The sequence below is a fragment of the Equus asinus genome, chromosome 7 (assembly GCF_041296235.1).
Source record: "Equus asinus isolate D_3611 breed Donkey chromosome 7, EquAss-T2T_v2, whole genome shotgun sequence".
NCBI lineage: Eukaryota > Metazoa > Chordata > Mammalia > Perissodactyla > Equidae > Equus > Equus asinus.
In genome coordinates, this window is record NC_091796.1 from 88,451,242 (window position 1) to 88,477,216 (window position 25,975).

General features: G+C 37.2%; 1 protein-coding gene across 4 annotated transcripts in view; it reads right to left on the reverse strand.

The window, feature by feature from the left end:
• Nucleotides 1-25,975, reverse strand: part of CEP128 (centrosomal protein 128) — a 382,281-nt gene that overhangs the window by 230,107 nt on the left and 126,199 nt on the right. For 3 of the 4 annotated variants that reach the window (XM_014846721.3, XM_070514145.1, XM_070514143.1), the window contains 3 exons: nt 22,783-23,433; nt 15,633-15,797; nt 784-960 (listed from right to left, as the gene is read on the reverse strand). In XM_014846721.3, the coding sequence (XP_014702207.3) occupies nt 784-960; nt 15,633-15,797; nt 22,783-23,433 (993 nt within the window). The remainder of the gene's footprint in view (nt 1-783; nt 961-15,632; nt 15,798-22,782; nt 23,434-25,975) is intronic. The other variant, XM_070514144.1, reaches the window with a different exon arrangement.

A 25,975-nucleotide genomic window follows, 5' to 3' on the forward strand; every position in this document is an offset into this window, starting at 1 on the left:
GAACCTAGCAGTACTGGAACCTAGAGGTAATAGAGGTGTTTACCTTCAAGGAATTAAGAACATCATGATTACTTCTGTTTTTATTTATCATTTTGCTAGAACTATAAATCGAGTAGCAATATTCCATTTTAAAGACAGAAAAACTAAATTAAATATAATTTGTTTCAATAAGGAAGGCCAATAGCATAGTGGTCACTTGTGTAAGCTCCAGAGTTAGACTCCCAAGGTCTGAAGTCCTAGTTCTGGAATTTAACTAGATATATGGCCAGGGGTAAGTTCTTAAGCCCTCTAAGCCTTACTTTTTCTTGTCCAAAATGAATTTAATCAGACTACCTAAAGGAAAGGGTGGTTTTAGGGGTAAGGGGAGAGCGCATACACCACACTTACCACAGTACCTGTAATATATGTACTATAATATAATAGTGCTCAACAGATATTAGCCAGTAATATTCTTACAACAGCAAAAATGGCCTGTGATAATAAAAAATTCAAAATCCAGGGCTCTTGACTCCAAGGATATTTTTTAGTCTGAACTGCTGCCTCTCTTGTAACACATTCTCTTTATAGAGTGAGACAGGCAATTCAATGGACTAACAGCACGCCTTCTCTCACCATGACTGTGCAATAGATAGAGTACCTCATTCTAAAAAGTGCAAGACATTATTTTGTTTCATAAAATCTTCCGGAATACAAATGTGACTACCATGTAACCACGTATTAAAATCTTACTATAATTATATATTAGGAGACTAACTGAAAGGCACAATGGGAACTCATACTTACTTTCAATTTCTCCATCGAGTCCCTGGAGAAGGTTTTACAAGCAGCGTCAATTTCCTTTCCTATCACACCAAGAATGGATTCCTGTTCAGTCTCCAGACAAAGAAGTTGATCCTTGAGCTGCAATCTAGCCTCTTCCATCCTCCTTAAGTGCTCTTCTTCATTGCTTATCTGTTTTTCCTAAAGCATTGATAAGAAATAAAAACAGAATTATTAAGTGGAAGCAAGAAACACCTGCAATATCTGTACAACCAACTCAAAGAAGTGTAGTAGAAAACAGACCTGCCTCTGCGATCCCTTCACTTTACTAAACAAAACAGTCTGCCTACTCATTAACTGAGGTCAAGTTATAGAGATTTCTCAAGTTAAGGCATGGAGGGAACTGGTGAGTGGATACATGGCAAAGAAAGTTATAGTAATTCTATAACCAAAAGAGAAAAAGGAGTTGAAAAAAACCTCTTTCACCATTTTAATAACATAATGCCATTCATGGATTAGAGAGTAAAAGCTGATGCCACAAACTGACTTTGAGCTTTCAACAAGTATTAGCAAAACACTAGAAAATGTAAATGTCAAATAAGATAGTGTTAGTTTATTTCAGAAAAAAATGTGTTACTACCTTTATCTCATCAAAACATAGTTTTTAAAGTCTAAGCTTTCAAATGGAGTCATACTACAGAAATGCTCTGAGTCATGAAAATTTGATAAACGCAAGATGGAGGTACTGTTCAAGTAAGCAAATATATTTAATGAAAATGGGTTTATAAGGAACCCTTTAAGAGATTATTTAACAGATTAGAAGGACTTGGGGGCCCCCTTTAGACAAACAATTCTTTTTCTTTTCTTTGTTTTCTTATTTTTTTTGGTGAGCAAGATTGGTCCTAAGCTAACATCTGTTGCCAACCTCCCTTTTTTTGCTTGAGGAAGATTGTCCCTGAGCTAACATCCATGCAAATCTTCCTCTACTTTATATGTGAGATGCTGCCACAGCATGGCTTGATGAGCAGTGTGCAGGTCTGTACCCAGGATCTGAACCCATGAACCCCAGGCTGCTAAAGCAGAGCACACAAACTTAACCACCATGCCTCAAGGTCAGCCCCAAGGCAAAACAATTCTTAATCACTATGATTAACCGATTTCATTACCAGAGAAATTCAAGTGGTATTGCACAAGGCACGGAGGAAAATAACAGACTCACTAGAATTGTAAGTATAAAGAGTGGACCAAAAAAGTCACGATGGCTGTCCAGTCTTGCCCTCCAGTCATCACATAGTAGCCCAATCATCTTTACCCACCCAGTAAATACAACACAAACAGGAAGCTTATGTGGTCAACAAACCCAGCTTGAATTTAAAATAACAAAGAGGTCTGCTCAATGAGAATTAATCATGAAGGTAGAATAGTATGTTAGCAGAATAATCACATGTATTTCCTTTTAACTTACTTTAAAAAATGAATGAAACACTCTCTGCCCCAAAGAACAAAGTCCTTTCACAACCTGTCTTCTGCCCGTCTCTCCAGCCTCATCTCCCTCCTTTCCATTCTCTCATACTTTAACTACTTGCAGTTTCTCAAATATGCCGACATGTGTCTCCTCTGACCAAATGTGATGTATAGAACTCTGCCTAAAGTTGCCCTATTTCTAAAATGGAGCTGGTAGCAAAGAGACAGGATTTATCTTGATGAGCACATCATTCTGGTCTGGATCTCAGCTTTGTAAATACAGGAACTGGATTTTCTTTTCTTTTTGGTACTCTGAGCGGAGCCATCCTTCAGCAGTAGAGTAACATTAAGCTCACATTAAGACTACTGTACAAACTAGAATGCCACTCAATTAACTATATTAGTTCACAATGAAAATCATAACTGCCATATGGATCAGAATGCTCGTGTCAGCATAACCTGTGCGTTTTCTCCCTCTGGATCAATCTAGATGGGAAGGCAAATTATAATCAGAACGCTGCTTAATGAACAGGAAATTGGAGCAAAGGGAGTTTGTTCTATAAAACAATATTTAAATGGCATCACGCCAATGGCAGCCTGGTGTGTCCATCTTCACATCAGGGATTTACAAACCACAATAACCAGAGCACTCCATTCTCTTGGATAGTGTCTAGATGGAGACTAGCGAAACACATCTCCCTAACTTTCTCCTTTGTCCACATTCAGTTTCTGCCCAAAATCTCCCTTCTGGTTGATTCAACATCTCTTTAGATATATTGATATCTTCACTAAGTCTTGTTCTCATCTAGGTGCCTTTCTGAAAAATTAACACTTGGCTCTGAACAATATTCGATGATTTTATAGTTTACTTACTAGAAAGCAATCTTACAGTCAAGTCCCCAGGTGAGGACACTTCCCCTGGACTGTTGTTATGTACCTGCACCTATACATCTTATCCTTCAAAGTTTATCCTTCAAACCCATTCTCCTTTCTTTCCTGATCTCCCAACACTGAATGTTCCCACAGCATATTATTTATATCAGAGTTTAAAAAATGCATCAAGCTGTAATATAATTATTTGTTTTGACACCTGTCTCCCTCAATAAACTGTGAATTTCAGAAGACCACAAAACATGTTTATAATCATCTTTAAACTCCCCAACTTTGCTCAATAAGTGATTTAAACATTTTTTGAAGGCTCAAATTCAACACCGCAAAGATCATTTCATCAATTACCGTGAAGATCACTACACTCAGAGGCTACCGAGGCATGCTAGGAGGTTCCCTCTATACACACACACGCCTCCAGATGCCGCAGTGTTCTCGCTGGGGTGATGTCAGTATTTGTTGGCCCTATGAATGCAGGAGCCTTATCTATCTTGTTTAGGGGTTACTGACGTATTTAGGGACACTGTTCCTATTCTAAATCCAGGCAATTCACAATGATGCTCTATTTGATTTTTCTCTTCTTATTTTCCTCACAGCCATTTTTCTTTAATTTACCATCACTTCTCTTTGCTCTCTGTTGACTCTTATTAATAAGAAGACAAAACTATTTCCACATTTTGATACTCTTAAGAATGTTGATACTGTCAGAAAAGGCTCTATAAGTTCAGTATCTTTAGCAAAGACTGAAAATTTCATGACCCACTTCACTATCCTCTGTGAGACAGTTAGCATGCCATATCCAATCTCCCTTTGAAGTAAAACTCACAGAACTATGAACTCACAGGGACCTTCAAGATCAGTGGATTCAACTAGCTGTTCTTTCAGGAATCTCTTCTTTGACATTTCTGACAGATGGTCATCCAACCACTATAAGACCAGCTCAAGTTTCAAGGAACAGAGTACTCGACAAAACTGTAAAATCTCTCCATTAGTTTAAGTTCTATACTTAAGAACTGAAGTAAATAAATGAATCCTCCCCCATTAATAAGTCTTCTAATGTTCCAGATAAAGATCCACGTTCTTTTATTTAACTAAGTTTCAGACACTGCATCATACCGCTTCTCCATCCTCTGCCTGTGCTCCAAGACCCTAAATGTAAGAGATAAGTAAACTCTTCCATTCTGTACTTAAGTAACTGTAATTTGATTTATTCACCCATTCAACAAACTTTTATGGAAGACGTACTATGGCCAGACATTCTTTTGGGTACAAGGGATAGAGTGAAGAAGACAGATAAGGCTCCTGCCCTTATAGGGCCAACAAAAATCTCCATGAAATGTCATCACTTTTGTTTAGTCCCGTTCTTCAGGCTTGCGAATATCTATTTGAATACTACTTGTGGCACCCAATGAATTAGCTCTTTCTCCCAGTTTCACATCTACCAATGGACAAGCACAGCTAATTCTGCGGGAGGAGTGAGAAACCGGCTGACATTAACCCAATTATCCTGTCTGATTTGGGGTATACAGATTAATAAGGGCAGATGATAAGATTTAGGCACTATTATGTCTAGTCCCTGGTCTTCAAGCGAATTCGGAGGGAACAGTAATTCTACAACAAGATTAACAAAAAGCTACCACATTTCTAGAGACCCAGAGACGAGACAAGGTATTTTAGAGATCGTTTAGGAATATGAAAGACACAGTCCAGCTTCAATGTTTCAGTGTGAATGGACACAGATCCCTGGGTCTTGGGAATATAAGGAGCTTCTTTGCAGGGGTGAGGTGGGATAGATACAGATGAAGCTAACTATAGCAGTCTATGTGATCCAAGAAGAGAGAGATCCTAGACCGTGGCTGAGTTTGAGAAAGAAGCTTAGAGAACAAACCCAACCTTTAATTTTACAAATGAGGAAATCAAAGTTCAGACAGACTAAGTAAGTTGACTAAAGTCAAAGAGCCTACACCCTGTAACCTAAGTCCCCTGACTCCCTGACTAGTGCTCTCTATTGAAATGCTGCAAAGGTCGAATTGTTAAAATTGCACTTTAGAAAACCAATGTGAAAAACTCAGAAAGTTGTCAGCAGGTTATGTGGGGACTAATGTAGTCTTAAAGTGGGAAGAATAACTCAAAAAATTATTTCTGAATGAGCCTTATCATTACAAATGAAAATATATGATATACTGGCAAATTCAGAAAAGATCACAAAAAAAGGAAAAAAATCCATCAAGGACGCACAATAACCTAAACTTTTAGGGCTTATCCAGCTACACTGCACATGTACCCTGTGTGCACATAAAGTAGACAATAACACACTAAGCAAGGTATGATTCCACTGTTAATACAGCAAAGGTTTTATGAAGCTTCCATTTCAGAACAGGAAAGGCTTATATTGTTGACATATGGGTCTAAAGGAAATTAAAAAATAATACTGCTAATAATTTCATCATACACACATGCACGCACACACACACACGCTATTTACTGGCTTGATCAATGGACCTGTAATTCAAAGGATACGAAATGCTCCTCTGATTATATATTTGTGTTTCAGCACACTCTTTACAACTCAGAACATTCACTCTCCCAAAGGCTGTAAAAATTATAAGGAGAGGCCGGCCCCGTGGCCAAGTGGTTGAGTTTGCGGGCTCCGCTTTCATGGCCCAGGGTTTCACTGTTTCGGATCCTGGGTGCAGACATGGCACCGCTCGTCAGGCCATGCTGAGGTGGCGTTCCACATTCCACAACTAGAAGGACCCACAACTAAAATATACAACTATGTACTGGGGAGATCTGGGGGAGAAAAAGCAAAGGAAAAAAAAAAGATTGGCAACAGTTGTTAGCTCAGGTGCCAATCTTTAAAAAAATAAATAAATAAAAATTTCAAAAAATTATAAGGAGATACAATCTTAATAGAAATAGAACAACTTCAATAAAACTAGAGCATGTCCAAAATGTTATCTCCTTGGTAAAAACTTACGAGATTCCTTCAATGTCTTAAGAGTTCCAGAAAAGCCACTTTATTTCCAATGTGGTCTTTCCATGAAATGAAAACAGTTCTTCACACACCCTAACAGGAACATTATGGTAAATAAAGCACAAACACACACAACTAAACAAATCATTAATTGAAAAGTTATAGTTTTTGCCTTATTGAAAACTAACTTGAATAAGCACGTGTGACAACATTTCAGCCCCAAGGCCATCTTTAATACTTCAGCAGGGGGTGGGAGAAAGATAGGATAAGAGGTAGAGAGAGATCAAATAATATTAAAGGCTGAAATTAAAATTAACACAATGTAATTCAAAGTTATTGGAAGCATGGCTTGTTGAAACTACAGACTTGCACACATCACCTAAAATGTTTTGAGAAGGAATATTTCTGTAACTCAACATAACTGTTATGCCTAGGCCTTAAATCCAGGACACCAGCATTACAAGGCAAATTATGAAACCATCCTGAACAAAAATTGGATCTGCCTGGAAGCCATTTATCTGACTCCCTAAAGAAGGCTCACATTACTTACACCAACAGAGTTGACCCAGCTGCAAGGAAGTTAAGATACAAGATGAAATGCCAACCAAGGCAGAAAATGCAGCACGACTAAAAGAGAAGGATCTGCTATGGATGTTCCAGGAAATCTGAAAAGAGTTTGATCTAAAAAATTACCCCACTGCAGTTCAAACTGTCTTTTAAAACAGCCAATAAATAAATACATAAGACATTAAGTGCTGGTTACACCATAACTCCTTTTTTCAAATTTATTTCTTAAAAATAGAAGACCTTATATGATGGTGAACTTCTTAAACTCAAAGTATGGCTATATATTAAACACTTAGACTGATAACAAAAAATAAACAAAAAACAAAGCAAAGCAACAACAATTCTCAAATCAATAGATCAGAGCAGTTTGCAAAAGTCTCCATGGATTCAACCTATGTATATCCTTTGCCATCTGTGAACCCAACACTATTCAGGAATAAAGAGGACAATGGAAGATCATCAACTAAATTTTTTTAAAATTTTTTATTTTTTCCTTTTTCTCCCCAAAGTCCCCTGGTACATAGTTGTATATTCTTTGTTGTGGGTCCTTCTAGTTGTGGCATGTGGGATGCTGCCTCAGCGTGGTTTGATGAGCAGTGCCATGTCTGCACCCAGGATTCGAACCAATGGAAACACTGGGCCACCTGCAGCGGAGCGCATGAACTTAACCACTCGGCCACGGGGCCAGCCCCTCATCTAAATTTTTTACTTGTTATACAAGTCCAATAACATGCACCTCCTTCCTCACCCACATAGATATTATAACAAAAACAGAGAACCTGACCTCTTAGGAGCACTAGGTGCCCCTTCACTATGCTCCCACAGCTCTTTACACAAGCTTCTGCTCTAGCACTTACTATTATGAGTGTCTTTTACATCTGTCTCCTCCCCAGTCTGTGAGTTCCTCTAGGGCAAAGATCTTAGTCTTCTTCGTTTAAATATCCCAGCATGAGTAGAGTATCTCATACAGCAGTCAACTGATAAATCTTTCTGGAACATAAATTCCCTTTTATGTTCCATTCATTCCACAGGATTTTTCTGAGTGTATTCTCTGTGTGCCAAGCATAGTAGACCCCAACTATACAATGAAAAAAAACCTCCAGAATCTCTGAACTCAACTTCTCGTGTTTCAGTAAGTTTGTTTCTGCAATAAATTAATTAGCAAACTCATTGAGGGCAATCATCTTGTCAGTAACAGGTTATTGTAACCATCAAGGAAAGTTGATAACACAAAAGTAAGTATTGCCAGTGGTAAGAAGTAATCAGATGCAGAATAAATTTTGAGGACAGAACCAACAAGATCTGCTGATGAATTAAGTATGGGTCCGTGTGTGAGAGAATGTGATGGTTCTTTATTTGTATTTAGTAAGCAAACGAACATTGCAATTCCTACTAGAAGATTGGTTTCCTAAAATAAAAATGTGAGCATTTTGTGAGTTAGATATACCCTTCTTTCTCCTCTGTAAGAAGATGCTTTATACTAGTTCCTTCAAAGGAGGGGAAGAAGCTACAATTAATTAGCATGTTAAGAGCAAGAACTGAGAGTTTTAGTAAAACAGTAGAATAGAAAAAATGGCAAAATTAGAACACTGGATACATGATTTGATGCACGTTAAAACTTGGGTGTGGAAGACTTTCCAATCCATAGCCTGGTCTTAGGCAGGCTGAGGAAAGTTATCCACAAGGCGGAAACCAAAAAATGTAAATTCATATTTAAACTTCTAAGCTCATTTAAGGAAATTATTCTTGCCTCAGGCTTTTTAGTATCTTTTTCTAGGAGAATATTGAGCAATACAAAGACCATTGGCAGCATAATCAAAAAGGTGTTAGGATATGTATTGGACACATTTCTAGAAATTAATATTCAAAGCTGGAAACAAAAATACCTCTAAAGGGTATTTTATGCATTCATTAAGTTTTAGGACCATTTTGTAATTATTACATATTTCTCTTAAGTCAAATGCCTGGAAACAGAAATAACATTAGTTATTTAAAATCAGCCACTTTGGTGCATTTCTACTTCTGAAACAAAATATGGACAAGGGAACAAACAAATAGAGTTTCAGATTATGCATTTGGAACGAACATCGTTTAATTTTCAAAAAGAAAATTTATCATTCATCTCCAGAGAAATGTTTATAAGCTTACATTGTCTTTTAAAACCATCAGGATTTCTTCTTCTCCTCTTTTTTTCTTAAAGGATGCTTAAGCACGCATTTATTCTTATGAAAGAATATGAAAAAAAGGTTTAAAAATAAATCTCTAAATAATATAACTCATGTATGCAATAAGCACCTCCTAGTTGTTGTTTTTTCCTAAAATTTACACAATATTGCTTGCTCCACATAAAACGACAAAATAGATTGAGTCAATAAACATTTTAAATGGTGATGAAAGAACAACTCAATGAAAACAAACCTGGATATTCATTTTTTGTTTCTTTTTCCGGTCTACCAAAGCAACTAGGACTGCTTAACTGCAAGTTACAGCACTGAAACAGACATAATATAGAACACTTCATGTGGGCTATTCCCTGTGGCTTTCCACACTACAACCAATTGTAGGCACTATGATTTAGCCTAATTCCTACACTAAGGGTATCACTCACAATTTCAAAAGTAAATGAAATCAGACTCATAGGACAGGATTTTAAAGGAAAGGGTCTACTTTCCTCTCAAGCCCCTGGAGTTAACAAACACTCAGTGAGTTAAGGACTAAATGGCAGGGCTCTCAATCAAGTCCAAATCAGGGGCCGTAAAGATGCAAACTTTGACTTCCCTCCTTAAATTCATTTAAGATCAACCTCTGATTGTAAATGCTTGGTAGAGAAGTCACTGCCAACGAAACAGAGTTTGAAACTGGCTTCTCCACACCTGTATTCCATTTTGAAAAGCAGAGACCAAATGTACTTCTATACGCCTTTATTTCTTGCCCTGCCCTCTGCCACAGTTCTGTGTATAACTGCCCTCCCCTGCATTGTATAATCACTTCACCTTTGCATGCTAAACTTGAGTCTTAACATCTGGCATAGTGTTTGCTTTATACATGGTGAGCCGTCTGATGTTCAGCCAATTCTACGTAAAAATCAAGGACTACTCTGAACTTTATAAGTGATTCAATTAAAAGCTCTTTATAAATGACAAATGCAAAATTTATAATTTGACCATTAATTTGACCATTTTATTATTTTCATCGTTGTTGTTCTCTAGCTTGACAGAAATCTGACAGGAAATTACTCGTAACATCCCAGTTAGTGTTTACTTAGAGTATCTGGTTTAAATTTGCCTCCAAATTAATCTGTAGTAGCTACAGCTTTATTTTTCTCACATAATTTAAAATAGGTGAAGCACCAAAGAAAGAGCATAGTCTGCCTAAAAATGGCCTAAAGTGTAAACAAAGTCAATGTGAGAAGTCAACAGTTCATTTGCTTCTATTTCTTTCTTGTTCTTCTAGAAAAAAACAATTGAATTCAAAGAATTCTGTCTGCTACTATCACAGAGTTCTTACTAAAAATATGGAACTGTGATTTCACAAAGCAGTGAACACTTTATAGACATCTGACAATCATATATATTTTTCCACATCATGGAAAATAGCAATTCTAAACAGATGGTCAAATTAGAACCAAAACACAAAATTAAACAACGCTGATTCATTTTTTCCTGTCATAGATATCTTTTATGGGGAAATATCAGGTTTTAATTAGATTTTTTAACAAAATTAGTGATGACGCCTATTCCGAAATTTGTGTCAGACTAAAAAAATAAGAGTATATGGTAATCTGTTGAATATAATAACCCTAAATTTAAATTCGACACTAAAAGTTCAATGAAAAGACACAAATGTGAGTCATTTTACTGGCAGTAAATAAATGGGAAAAATACAAGGAATTTGTGCTCATATCCTGTTTCCACCACAAGCTATGCAATGTTAGGCAAGCCACTACACAATACTATCAACCTCAGTTTCCACCATCTGTAAAAATGGGCATCATGATTACACTTGCAAATGAAAATTACAATTACCATTTTTTAAACATTCACATTTTGTATAAGAAAATCATTTCCTAAGCGTTTTTATCCAACACAGCCACAGCTTTAAATATGTTGCAAAGTGTCACTTCACAAACGATTTAAATAAAGCACTTCATGGGAAGAAACAAAAATCCATTTCTATGAATCCTGATCTTTTCAACATTTAATTTCCTAAGAACTGCTATAGCCTTAGATGTCTCACAATTTGTGGTCTTAAGACGTCTCCTAATTGTTTCATCACAGTTATTCTCATCTCCTGAAAGAACTAATAATAGAAAATAAGGTCCTTTGAAGGAGAATTAAATATAATTATGGAAATAAGCAAGTATTATATGAGATAGCTAAGCATCCCAGATAACCTACATAATCTATATACTAGCCAGCAATGGTTCTTATAGATTCTGACACAATGGAAAAAACAGGATTGGTAAGCCTGAGTTCTAGTCCATTTCTACCAATGGGCTGCTGGGAGCTCTTAGGCAAGTCAGTTAACTCTTTGGCCCAGAATTACCTCATCTATAAAAGATGGTGTTCAGAGCTGATGTTGTTTAAGGTCCTTTACACTTCAGAATTACACTGACGCCAAATATTTTAGGAAACGCCACCTCTGACATAGCAGTCCAGGGCTACCTCCTAAACTCTGAGACAATGCTTGCTAAAAACAAAAGCTGGCACGTAGATTTTTGTGTGGCAGAAAAACAGAAATTACTGAAGAATCTTCCAACACTGCCATGGCTGGCTATAACTACAAGGTGTGTGTACCCATATGACACCATCTCCTTTAACAGAGGAAGTTCCATGCGCGATTGAGATTATGGGTGGATTAAAGGAGAAAAGTAAAATGAGAGAAGTAGATATCTCTGGCTTCCTCCAGAGGAAATTTTGGGGTATCTAGCAGTAAGAAGCCTATTCTCATAATTCTGCTTAGAACTAAAACAGTAGCAAATACAAATGAAAGCTCCAAATGTAGAAAGCACTAGATCATACAGGATATAAATTACTTGATCTATAAATTTCAAATAGAAAAAAAAGAAGACACAGATAATGTAATCAACAATTAAAGAATGCTACATTCACCAGATGAAATAATGGGTGGCAAATAAACTTCATTTTTTTTTTTTAAGATTGGCACCTGAGCTAACATCTGTTGCCATTCTCCTCCCTTTTGCTACAGAATTACTTGGAAAGCTCTACAGAGATGACCAGTATCATTAATAAACTCATCTCTATTTTAATAAAAAACTTTAAAAAAATTAGATCAGATACAGGTCTGTATAGGTAAGACATTTAAAACCTTCACTATCTAAACTTTGATGCTGACTTGCTGAGCAAAATTTATTTAATTATACATTAACTCTTTGGGGATTTACAGATTCCAGTGAAACCAATAAAAATATTTTTCTGATAGAATAAACAGTATCATGATTTTCCGGGTAAATGCCAGAAGAATAAAAAGATTAATATTAAGACCGTTTTAGAACAAAGGAAGAAATCAAGTATTTTCCTCTAAAATTTTAAGGAAAAGGAATAATAAATTTTAATGATACTATAGATGAAAGAAAATTCTATCTATAACATTTCACGAGAGCATTTCCCTGGTAAGAAGCTCATAATAAAGTCTGAAATGCATACGTAAAAATTCTATGGGTTGCATAATACTTGTTCTCTTTGTCATGTAAAATTGAAAAATAACATTTGATGTTAAAGCAAAGTCAGATGTTGGAAAAAATGTATTTTATTACCACATATCATCATTGAATACATGAGGAAAATATGCTCAAGTTAGTTATTTTGTACATATATCCTAACAGCAATCTTCTACCCCTGATTAAGACTGCTGGTGCTAATGCTTTATTTGTACTTTCATGCAGTTTTAACATGTCTTAGCTTACCAAGTGGCAACAGGAGAAGACATAAAAACCTAAATCAAAGTACACAGTCAAAATAGTAGCAAGACGTTTAAAAAAAAAAGAGGGAGTATGCATTAACGGCATAAGTAGTAGCTTCATGTATTTATGTTGGGGATGGACATGCAAGAATACCACTTTGGTAAGTAAGCAAGAAAGGCTGCTCTTTTGATTATAACAAGGTCACATTAGAAACCCCTTCGATCCATAAGGCCCCATTTATCAAGTTCATTGCAGTGCTTAAATAGTAATCTTTGGGCTACAAGCCATAGGGCTTTTTTCCACTGAAAACGTATTTTTGTCTTGTTTTCTTGTTTTTATTTCCCCCAGTCTGGCCAACACACACACACATTTTGTGTGTGCTTGTATATATATAAAAATAGAGAGAGAGAGAGAGAGAGAGAGAATGTATATATATCCATAAGCTATCCATATTTCTTTATCTACATATATATACATATATATGCATGTATGTACGTGTATGTATATAGACACATACCTCTTTACCCACAATTCACTTATACATTGCCTATGTGTGTCAGGCTCTGTGTCTGGTCTTAGGGATGGAAAAACAACCAAGATTTCGTTCCTGTCCTCAAATAGCCAACACACATATAAAACTGCCTACCTCTTTGGTTTGCTTAATACACATGCCCTCAGTATCACTTTCTGCTAGAACTGCCAGCTCTTTCCCATGGGTCCCGCCTGTGAGGACCATCTGTCCAAGTGATTCAACACTTGGAACAGTGAGATTCAACACTTAGAACAGTCTGGTTCTAAATTTCCAATCATCATGGTTCTTCAGTAATTCTTACTCCCAGTTCCCTGGCCCTTAACTAAGTAACACATTATTAGAAGGACCATCAGTAGTCGATCAATACTTGCTGATTGCTTGACTGCTTGGTTGAAACATTTACCAGCCTATATTTGGAAACACAACAGTAAAAAAAATGGCAGCTACTAATTAATAGATTATTAGATATCAGAATACTCTCTACCAAGCATTTTATATATTGTTTCACATTTAATTCTATAGTAGAAGTAATATTATACCTATTTTAAGGATGATAAAATTGAGGCTTTGACTTTTAAGCAACTTGCCTAAAGCTCCAGAGCTAGAGAATGATTTACACTCTAAGTCTTCCCATAGCCACTAATGCTATACCATCTCTCAAAGGGAAAGGGCCTATCTGCGGACGGCCTGACACAAGGAAATTTTGACTCATAGTATACTAAGGAACGGATCATCCCAAACAGCTAAGTCAATCAGAAGTACATAACAATCACATACACAAAAAATAAATATTCAAGAAAAACAAGCATATAAGCTGTATATATTTAAGTAGTGGTGGCTCTCTGTTTCTTTAAGATTATTCACCATTTTAGACTCCAGAGACATCCTTTCTCTGCCTTAACACCCATTGTTAGGACTCGACTATACAGTTTTAACAACTGAAAGGGATTTTGTTTTTAATGATCCCACCGTAAGCTTTCAATTGCAGACCTGTGCCTTGTCTGTAGCCTATCCTCAGCATCCACCACAATGCCTGCTACACACTAGATGCTTAATATGTAGCAATGGAAGACAACCATTAACTCCTGAAACTCTGTTCTAAGGCGAATATGCCACTTGTATGATGTGTGATAACACATATATATCTGGAACATCACAAATAGAATCAGTGAGGAAACATTTATTTTAAGCAGAACAAGGTAAACTTTACATTTTCAATCTATCAAATTTTTCACCTCTATTTCTTAAATGCAAATAAGTAAATATAAAACATGTTAACACAATCTTCTGGCTAAAATTTTAATTGTGGAAACATTGGAAAATTTAGCATTATCTCCACAGCAACTACACCCTGGCAACTGATACATTAAATATGTGTGAACATTAGATATAATCAAAACAAAGCATGACATAAGAACTAAATTGCACTGGTTGTCAAGGTTGTGGACCCAAATTTAGCAACGCAAGCACATTTAATCATCAACCCCAAACTAACTTATATTTGATTTCCTCGATTTTAACAATTACTAGAAATATAAAAAATATATACAAAACATAGTAAATTTTGCAAACAATGAAAAGAGGAAAAGACGAGCACACCATTATGAGAGTTTCTTCCAAGATGTTTATGAAGAGTTTTACGACACCCCGCCCAGTGATACTCCTTCATCATAGATTTTAGTAACCCTTATCAAGCATAGGATTCATTTGGCCCAGTCTGAAACTGCCTTATCCTACTATCCGTATTTCAATGGTCTTTTCTATATTTGACTTCTATTACACTCAGTTGCAAATCCTTTTAGGAAGTTGGTGGAATAAACAGAAAGCAAATTTAAATATTCTATCTTCTATTTCTAGTTGACTTTTTGCCACAAAAGTAGTGACTCTCTAGAAGTCCCTAGTAGTCTCCCCAATGCCTGATATATAGCAGAGGCTCAAAGCAAATTTACACGTCTACTGACAGGAAAGCAGTGAGCTTGCTGGGGATGTTTCAAGGTTACCAAGCGTCTTAAGCTTCAGTCTCTCCACTGCAAAAATGAGCATAATAGTAGGAATTTCACAAAATTCCTATCAGCACTAAAAGTACTTAGCAAATAGTGAGCATTTAACTATTACATATTTTATTTTGGGCCTCAGTTTCCTCACAGGTTAAATCAATAAAATCTAACCCAAAGAAACGTGAGAATTAAATCAGTACACATATGTAAATCAGTTGGCATAAATGCCTTACATACAATAGGTCCACAATAAACCATAATTTTTTTCTTTGCTACCTTGCCTCTAAACTCCTATTTTAAGATCCAGAAAAAATTTAAAATCAAATGTATTAGAAGGTCACTGGTTAGTTAAAAGAATAAATATCACAGCATTCTAATAAACGTCTAGAATTTTTTTCTGGCACCAATACAACTTTCCTATGAAAGATTACAATTAGCATTTATTAATACATAAAATATGTTCTAGAAGAAATAGTAGAAGAAATTCAATAAGTCTTTTAAATTAGAATTCATTCATATTTTTACCTTTTCTTCTAGTTGGTCCTTCAAACACTGATATTTTAGCTTCAGTTTTTTGTTCTCATTTTCATTCTGGGTTAATTCCTGTGTCAGCCTGTCACACTGTGATTTCAACTTCTCTACCTGACAACGATGGACGTTAGCCATATTCTTATCTTCTAAGCTTTCTGCCTGAGAAAAAGAGAAGGAGAAAAGAGAAAGTCTACTAGCCACAGCCAAATTGTACACCAAACAAATTACACTTACATCAGTGGGCAAATACTTCAAGATCCTGCTATCTCCAAGCATTCCTACAGAAACATACACAAGGGAAATGCTCTTTGCATTTATTCAATCACTCCTTAGTGCTCACTGAGCACTAAGTGAAAGGTACCGTACTAGGGGCTGGAGATAGCAGATGTGACCAGCGAAAGAGACAGATACAACACTCAATTTCTACAACGATTGAGAAGTGCTTAATAAACGTGTTTAAGCGGGGATTCATGGACACTAACTCTGCTGAGAGGGGAAGGAGTTATCAGAGAAGTGTCCCAAAAGTGGAAATTCTATGAGATAGTAATGACTGATCAGTTTCCCCATCTATAAGGGGCTTAACAACATTCCTATTCAACTTACCTCCCGGTTTTTGTGAAAGAATTGTGTACTTTTAGTACAAAGTAATTATGGAAACCACCCTTCTGGGCTAAAAAGATTATGAATGGTAGCAGCCAAGAAACTACAAATAACTTAATAGGAAAAAGAGTTAACTATTTATTATTTCAGTACCAATAGTGTAATAAAGTAACTGATTTTTGATCTTTAGAATATAACCAGAATCAGCTTTAAAAAAATTAGGAATAATCTATTCTGCATGAGATTCAATAAAGATTTACCAGGTATGTGAATTTCAAGACTTTTAAAATAACAATGCAAACACTTACTATATGTCAGGTACTGCTTCTAAGATCTTTTTGTATAGGTTTTCCTCATATCGTCCTCACAACCACCTGACCAGGGAGGTACTATTATTTCCTGCTTTATTGAAATCGAAGCACATAGACACTAATAACTTGCCCAAGGGGACCTAGAAAGTACAGAGCCAGGAACTGAACCCAGGAATTCTCTCTAATGTCCATGCTTTTAACTACCCTGCCACACTGCCTTTCAAAAGGTACATACATTATAGGATTTTAAAAACCAGCTGGGTACAACTTGCAATGCTAACTGGTCAGACCTACCAGTTACTAACAGCCTGTAAGCAACAACATATAATTTGTTTAAAATAAATGTTTTAATGCCTAAAATATATCTGTTTCTTTTCCTTTTTATATGTGTTTGAGTATGTAGAAACACAATCATTGGAAGCAATTTCCTGAAAGGAAGAAGTTCAGTGAGTTTTAGACAAAAATCTATATTTTATTCACCCCACAAAATTCACCTAAGATTTGATGTCACTTTAAATTAACAAAGGAATTGATTTTTTATGAGGAATCCTGCATTCTCAACTCAAAAACAAATTTACAAAATAAACTCTCTCATCAGGAAAATTGTTCAATTATGATTTTAACTTTCAGTAGAATGCTTTGGCTTTTCTTTATGTCTTATAAAAAGCATAGGTAGGGGGCCGGCCCGGTGGCACAGCAGTTAAGTGCACATGTTCCGCTTTGACGACCCGGGGTTCCCTGGTTCAGATCCCGGGTGCAGACACAGCACCATGGGGCAAGCCAAGCTGTGGCAGGTGTCCTACATATAAAGTAGAGGAAGATGGGCACGGATGTTAGCTCAGGGCCAGTCTTCCTCAGCAAAAAGAGGAGGATTGGCAGCAGATGTTAGCTCAGGGCTAATCCTCCTCAAAAAAAAAAAAAGAAGGCATAGGTAGACAGGGCCAGCCCCGTGGCGTAGTGATTAAGTTCACACACTCAGCTTTGGAGGTCTGGGTTGCTGGTTCAGATCCCAGGTGTGGACCTACACACTGTTTATCAAGCCATGTTATGGCAGGCGTCCCACATATAAAGTAGATGAAGATGGGCACAGACATTAGCTCAGGGCCAATCTTCCTCAGCAAAAAGAGGATTGGAAGCAAATGTTAGCTCAGCACTAATCTTTCTCAAAAATATAAAATAAAAAAGTGTAGGTAGAGAAGGTTTCCTCTTAAGGCAAGTGATGTGCTGGAGCAGCTTATAGAGACTCTCAAGAACCAGCTGTGCTCATCTCTTCCCAACTCTGTCCCTCTCTAGTGACATCTTGCTTGACAGTCTGAAATCAGCCAAATGGAAGTATATACACCCCTGAACTTGGCAAATGCTACAAACCAGGTTTCCCCCACTAACCCTGAGACCCTATTTAAAACATTCACCAGCACACCAATGCCTAACTTTGACTAAGAACTTACTTCTTGTTGTGGTTTTATTATTACATTTACATTTTATTTGGGGGTTTATAAAGTGATGTCACATCACAAAAACCCTGTGATAGACAAAGACATTACTATTCCCAATTTTATTGACGAGGTGCAAAAAGGTTAAGTGACTTGACCAAGATCATATGGCCAGCAAGTGGCAAAAGTATAGAACTCCAATCCTTGGTCTCTTGATTCCAATAAAAGGCTCTACAAAATGATTTTTGTTGAAATTGTAATAAGATGATAATCCAAGAACCTTCATATGTTAATAGCAGCTACAGTATTTCATTAAAATATTTTACATTTAAGTTTAAAAATAGGCATGAGAAGGGTAGTTCTAGATGGGAGAAAAAATATTCGTGCAGAGAAAAATTATGTGTAACATACCAGCACTTACTAAACTCAGAAAAAGTAATAAATGAAGGTGAAGCTGAAAGACGAAGAAATATAACATTTATAGAGCTGCTTGTCCAAAGCACTCTTGTACATAATTCAGTATACTAAATCTTCTGTGATGACCAATGTTATCAATTCCTTTTAATTATTGTAAATAAGTAAAAAGTATAGGATTATATTAATGAAATAGCAAGAGGTGGAGGTTCCTTATGGGTAATTTATTCAGTTTAAAAGGAAAGTGCCGGGCCTCTCAAGATCTCTGCTCCCTCTTTTTAAGCTCTTGTGCTGCTTTTGTGCCACATTAAAGAGTGGCTGCCAGACCCCTCCTAGATCTGTCTTCCAAATTACAAAAAAAAAGTCTAAAGTTTTCAGAAGACCTACAGAATACTTCTACATTATATATTCTTTACATGCAGGTTGATTTCTTAAAGCCTTATTGTCATCTCTCTATATGTGAATACGAAAGACTTCCTAAAGGAAGGACGAGGAAATCAGTTTTCCCACATTACAGAGAGAAGTCCAAACCAGACAGATCACAGAGCAAGTCAGGAGCAAATCCTCTGATTTCCAGCTTTTTTAAACATTTGAACCCAACATCCACGGAATATCTTTTGTATGTCTAGAACATTATGCTAGACATCTGTAAGATGATACAAAAATGGCTAAGACCTGATGCCTGACCCACTGGAGACATAAGAACATACCACAAACCATGATATAAGGCAGCCTAAACGTGCTGTACTAGAGGTACTACCAAAGAACTGTGGAAACAGAGGATTGATTTATCCCAACCTCAGTTGAGATACAGTCCAAATTCGGTGAATCAATAAAAGAGGTGAAAATTTAATCGGGCCTTGAAGGATTAGGCAGCTTTTCTCCTCCTGCAGATTGGGAGAAAGGACAATCCAAACGAGGAACAAGCAGTGGAAAGTATGTGTGGGAGACGGTTGCCTATTCGTATGAGGAATGCTGGGGAGCATACAAGGCTCCAAATGTGGACAATTCAGGTGGGACCATATCAAGGAGGGCTGGACTAGAGTTGACACTTTGTTCCAGAGACAGTAAATAATCAAGGAAAGTTTTTGAGCAGGAAGTGATACACTCAGAACTGTGTTTTAGGAAGGGAAATCAGGTGGTATCTGAAGGTTGAAAGGGAGTAGTTGGGGGTAGAAAGACGAACTAAGGAGGAAGTAGGAAAGCTACTTAGAGCCGTGTCTGGGAAGTCCAAATTAGCAGCTCATATCCTATTTTCTACTATGACATATGATATATTGTTCATATGCCAATGCATTCAGGAGCAAATGTAATTTCTGTCAAGCAGGCTGTCCCTCATGACTTCATCTCCCACTCAAGAAAGCATATCACAGGGTGAGAATTATGTTCTTATAGAGATGATCTCGAATCTGAGCCAATTGATTAAATTATTACTAACTCCTGCGGACATGTATGATTATCATACAACCTAAATAATGGCCATGAGAGCAGAAATAGGTCAGCAATAGTGAGAAAAAAAGGAGGGTGTAGTTTCAATAATGCTCTCAAGAAAATGCAAGCTCCTTGAAAGCAGCATTTCTCAAGCCATGACCTAACAAATCATTACATACTTGTCCTCATGCAAAAACCCTGCTTTCCTTTGAGATTCACATATTCCTCAAGGAAGGAAACCCTGCCTTCTTTGCTGGCAACTGCTGACTCACCAGTCATCCTCTTCAGTGAGGTTTTTGGCGCATGTTCAACTAATGCCTTCACAATAGCATCAGAAATACCCAAACATCTATCTAGCAAACATCCAAGTTATCTGACCTGTCCACTTCAACCACCTTCACTCACATTCCACAAGAACAATCCACTGCGTTACCACACCTGGTGCCTTAACTCTGAAAATTTAAACTCTAACGTAAGAATTCCAGGACAAATAAGCAACCTATGATCACAGATTCTTGTCCCTCCACTCTCATTCCTTTGCCCACGATACTACCTCAATGTTAGCCAGGTGGCAATACATTGCACACTCCCAGACTAGCCTCATGCAGTTTGCTATACCAGTCTTCAAAGCAGTTTACATCTTCACCACTCATAAATTACTTACTGTACTGCTGCTCCACTCTACTTCAGAGGGAAGAGAGACTATCAGTCAAGATTCGCATCAACAACCCCAGGCCATCCCTATAAACTTACCCAATCCTACCAGTTTCTTTCAAAACCTTCAGAGGAAGATATGGCCTGTCTCCTGTTGAATGCTATCTACTGTTTTTTACACCCTCCTCCCTCACATCTCCTCACGGACCTTCTCCGCCAATCTCTGACAAATGGAGGAACACTTTTTTAGTTCTGGTTTTAGCCTGTCTGCCATATTTGACACTCTTGACTATACTATACCTTTCTTGAAATGTCCTGCCTGGGTTTCCAAGTTTCCATTCTCTTCTGGTTCTCCTCCTGTCTCACCTATGGTCCTTTAATCTTATTTGCTAAAACCTCTTTCTCAATTCTTCCATAAAACACTGGTGTTCCAGAGTTTCGTACTCTTCTTTTGCCCTGCACGATCTTATCCAAATCCCATGATTTCAACTATCACCAATGGGTTATTGGCTCCCAAATATTCAACTTTAATCTCAACTTCCTCCTCAACTGCTAGCCCATTATATAGTAAAGTATTCTTCTAGACTTTCATGGTTAGGCTTAAGGTCCTTTCCACCTAAAATTGTTCTCTCCAAATCTGCTATTCTGTCTGTACTGTCTACCTTGACAAATAGCCTCACTATCCACCTAGTCACCTAAGTCTATATCTAGTCATCCTTGATTCTAAAACTTTTCCAGTACAGCAATGAACATTGGCACTTGACTACCTGGGTTCAAACCCTGTCTTACTACTGTCTAACTGTAAGACCTTGGGCAAGTTACTTAACTTCCCATGTCTCAAGTTCTCCTCATCAGAGAGAAAATACCATATAATCTGCAGAGATGACATGAGTGTTAAATGATTAACACATGTAAAGTTCTTATAGTAATGACTGGCACAAACTAAGCGCTGAAAAAATGTCTACTAGCATTATTATTCTTGTCACAGCCAATCAATCAACATACTATATATATATTTTATTTTATTTAAAATCAGCTCTTCTTCTCCACATACCTGATTCCACTTTTATTTATGTCCTCGTCAACTCTGAAGGACTATTAAAATATATTTCATCAATATTAAGACAAATGTTTTTTCACCTTTTACCATCTCTGTCTCGGGATGCTGTCTTACAGTTGATAGCATGTCATGTTTGCATAGGCAGTATTTTTGTTTTCTTAGAAGCACACAACAATGATGCATCTTACAACTAATAGTGTCTTAGGTTCAATGAAATACAGTAAAGATTTCTTACCTATTCTTCCAGCCTCCATTGTGCACTGCCTACCCCAATTAATGGCCCCAAATCCACTACTGCCAGGCTATATAGGACTAGGGAAGAAGTCATAAAATAGCTGAAAGCATTCTACAAATGTTAGCTATTTCAATACAACTTCATTCTTTATCGTAAGCATTTTTATGGTAGTTGCATTTCAAGAAATTTTTGAAAAAAATTATTATATTAACCTTTGAAGATTTATCCACTTATTCACCTATTTAACAGATATTTAAAATGTTCCAAGAACTGTTCTAGGCACTGGGGATACAGCTGTAAACAAAACAGACTCAAATTCCAGTCCTCATGGAGTTTTCATTCTAGTAAAGGGAGATCAAGAAACAAATAATATGGACTCTATATCATATGATGATAAGCGCTAAGGAGAAAAAATAAAGCAGGAAGGAAGGATAGATTTATTACACTCTTGACAATCAGTTTATGAAATGGTTCCCTGGCATGGTAATAATGCTAATACCATAAGACCTTAGGAACATTTCTCCAAATGCAAGATCTCAATTATGCATTTACCCAGGCAACTTTGATTTGGAAAAGGAGTATATCTCAAAAGCCTACACAGCCCAAAAGTTGATCCACATTAGCTGCCATACAAATAAGGACTGTGGTTATAGCTTCTATGGCCTTGCCAAGTCTTTGCCTTTTATATTTTAGGAGGTCATAAATGTTGAATGAGGGCACGTTTCAGGTCTACGACTTACTGCCACCTCTGCCTTTCCTAAACTCCCAAAATAGCTAAATGTTCTTTTTAAAGGGCTTCAATGCTCTGAAATAGGTGCTCCCAGGTGGCCGCTATAACTCATTTCAACCTGGCCGAACAGGCATGAATAAGCCTTTTTATCGTTAGTTTTATCTTCCCTTCAGTGCATGGGAATACAGAATGATCTCTAAAAGTTTACGCTTTATTAACTTCATGAGCCACCAGAAAAATGCCTTCAGTATCATCAGGATAATTCAGCTCAGGTACCTTCAGTGTCCTAATATGATCCTCAGCCTCGCTCTTTTCTTTCTTGAAGTGCTTCATCAGCTCCTGGATATTTTGTTCGTGTTTCGTTTTCACACTCTGCAATGACGATGTGAGATCTTCCAGCTCCCTCTGGTGAACATCTCGTTCTAGCTTTAACTGTGTAATGATTGTAGTTGTTTCTTCATCTCGGGATTTTGCCTGTGTCTGGAGGTCAGAAAGGTTCTTAAGCACCTCTTTCCTGGCTCTCTGTTCCTCGGCCAACTTATTAGCGAGATCTGCCCGGATGGCACTCAAGTCCTTGATGGCCTCTTGCATCTCAAGAAGTTGAGCTTTGTCCTTGGCCTGGCTCTTCTTTAGTTCTGCAATTTCTTCCTCCAGGTGAGTTTTCTCAACTTTCATCTGGCTTTGAATCTTATTCTGCTTTTTCAGTTCACTTTCTAGCCTACTGATGGTGTCCACGGAATCCTTGACTTCTAGTTCAAGGTCAGCTTGATGCGCCTTAACATCACTTAGCTTCTGCTCCTTACAGTGAAGCTCCTCCTCTTGGAGGGCACGCTTGGTTAAGACTTCATCTAATTCTTTCCGAAGATTCTCCATTTGTTGTAACGCTGCATAAAGCTGGTTTTTCAACTCATCCTTTTCTTTTAGAATCTATAGGGTTAAAAATATAAAGCAAAGGAAAAAATAATGTAAAATTTACCATGGACACTGCCAGAAAACGAAATCCACAGAGACAAAAAGTTCATCAAATACTTGATTTTTTTCCATTTTTTAATAAAAGATCATTTTTAGCTAAGAGAAAGGAAGAAAAATACAATCACCCTGAAGTAGCACCACACTGAAATATACATTTCAGATTTTCATCACCAAAACACATCAATCCTTGATCCTAAATAATTATTTACATGTAAGATAAAATTGAGCATAAGAATAGGGAAAGAAAAAGACTCCTATTATAATTTACCAGAGGTTGAAATAATATAGTGTTACTTAAAATGATGATTTGCATTTCAATGGCACACTTTCAAAAAGGAGAAACCTCAAAACAGATACGGAAGCAACATAGGGAAGCATGCAGATACCATCTAAGAAAGGTTATGGTACAATCAGTCATTATTAATAAAATAATGTCAGTAGTGACAAGAAACATACCAGTATGTAACTGGGAGTCTCAAAGCCCCACAAAGATAGAAATGAGATTAATTTAAGATGAGGACAGGTTGGGAAGGGACTCAAGAGAAAAGTCAAGGGACCAGACACCCATCACCCTCTGCCAGCCTCTTCAGGGGATTAGAGTCTACACTGAGGGACAGAGGCCAAGAATCAACCCTCTTATCCTCTCCACTCATCAATACAAATGCAAAAGTCAGCAGCCAAGGAAACCAAGAATGTTTTCCCTCCCAACACTGGTACCCAAAACAATCTCCCTACCTATTTACTGATGCCTGCCATGGCTTAAATCCGGAGGAAAAAAAAATTAAGACTCCCATTTCAGAATGACAAATGAGTTAAAATACAAATATTTGTCAGGCATTCTATACTTTACATTTTATAATTCATTATGAAACAATTCATGATAAAATGTAATGAAAATTACTCCAAAAGAATATTTTTCTCAAATCCCTCTCAGTTTTAACAGGGAGAAACAGCATGAAGCTAACATGGAAATAATCAAAGGTGGTGATTAAGCAGTTGAGCTCGGACCAGAGAGAAGTGATTTGATTCTCAGTCTAGTCATAAGTAGTTCTTTGGCCTTAAGGACATTATCTTTATAAAGATAATAAGAATGATAGGGTTGTGAAGACTAGTGAGAAAGGAGAAACAAAAAGTGGGGGTGGGATTTAAGTTCAAGGACAAACCAGGATCTCAGGGAGGTATTTATGTAAGATAGTGACCAAAACTGTGAAAAGAAGGGATAACTCATAAAGCAATGTTCCTGGATTGAAGTCTCTGGAACACAGATGAAAGAGTTCACTTTGGAAAGACTGTAAGGCAGGAAAAATGGCTAGAAATAGAGATAAGCCTGATGGTAGATACATTATTTTTCTACTGCAGTGTAACAAATTCTAACAAACTCAGTGGCTTAAAACAATACCCATTTATTTCCATAGGTCTTAAGTCCAGACAAGGTATTTCACTCAGGGTCTCCTAAGGCTAAAAGCAAAGTGTCGGCTGGCCTGGGCTCTTATCTGGAGGCTTTGAGAATCCACTTCCAAATTCATTCATGTTGTTGGCAAAATTTAGTTCTGTGCACTTAGGACTTTGGTCCCTATTTCCTTGCTGGCTTTAGGCCAGGGGGTGTTGTGAACTTCTAAAGGCCACCCAGACTCCTTGGCTCATGGACTCCTCCATTTCTGAAGCCAGTAATACCCTGCTGAATCCTTCTCATGTTTCAAATCCCTCTTACTTCCCCTTCTCCCAACAGCCAGAAAAACTTCTCTGCTTTTATGGGCTCCAGTGATTAGATCAGGCGCATCCAGATAATCTCCTTATCTTAAGTCAACTGTGCCATATAACATAACATAATCATGGGAGTGCTATCTCATCCATCATACTCACAGGTTCCAGGAACTAAGGGGAGACATCTTTGGGAGGTCACTCTACTTAGCACACCAGAGAAGACAAAAACGGATAGGATCAAGTCTTGGCTATCAGGATAATGTGGGAGGGGCCTGAGAATGAGGAGAGGTGGCCTAAACATAGCGATTAATGCTTGGAAAGGACAACACAGCCCCCTGGCAATGAGTTAAGAGACTTCCAGGAAGTCCTGAAGAAAAAAATCCTATTTTCAAGACGAAGCTCTAGCAGGTAAAACATCTTTGATTGCAAAGTGCTATAATGTCTTCCTGAAGTTGGTTTAAACAGCAAGGATGTTTCTTTTTCTCACATAACAGGGAGACTGGAGATGGAGATGTTCAAGAAGAGTCCTTCAAAGCTCAGGCTCCACTACTTTACAGTTCTCCAGGTTTTCCCTCCACGTCAGTGTTCTAAGTATCACATCAATTCATGACAAAGGTGACAGCCTTAGGGTGGACAGTCACAGACTATGTTGCTCAAGTTTGGAATTTCTCTGGCAACATAGATGCTAAAAACTAAGTAAGTTCTGTCTGTTTGCTTTTGATTAACTGCTTTGGCTAGTAGCCACAGCCCAAGATTTTGTCTAGACATTGTCTGTGAGTCTGAAAATGTCAGT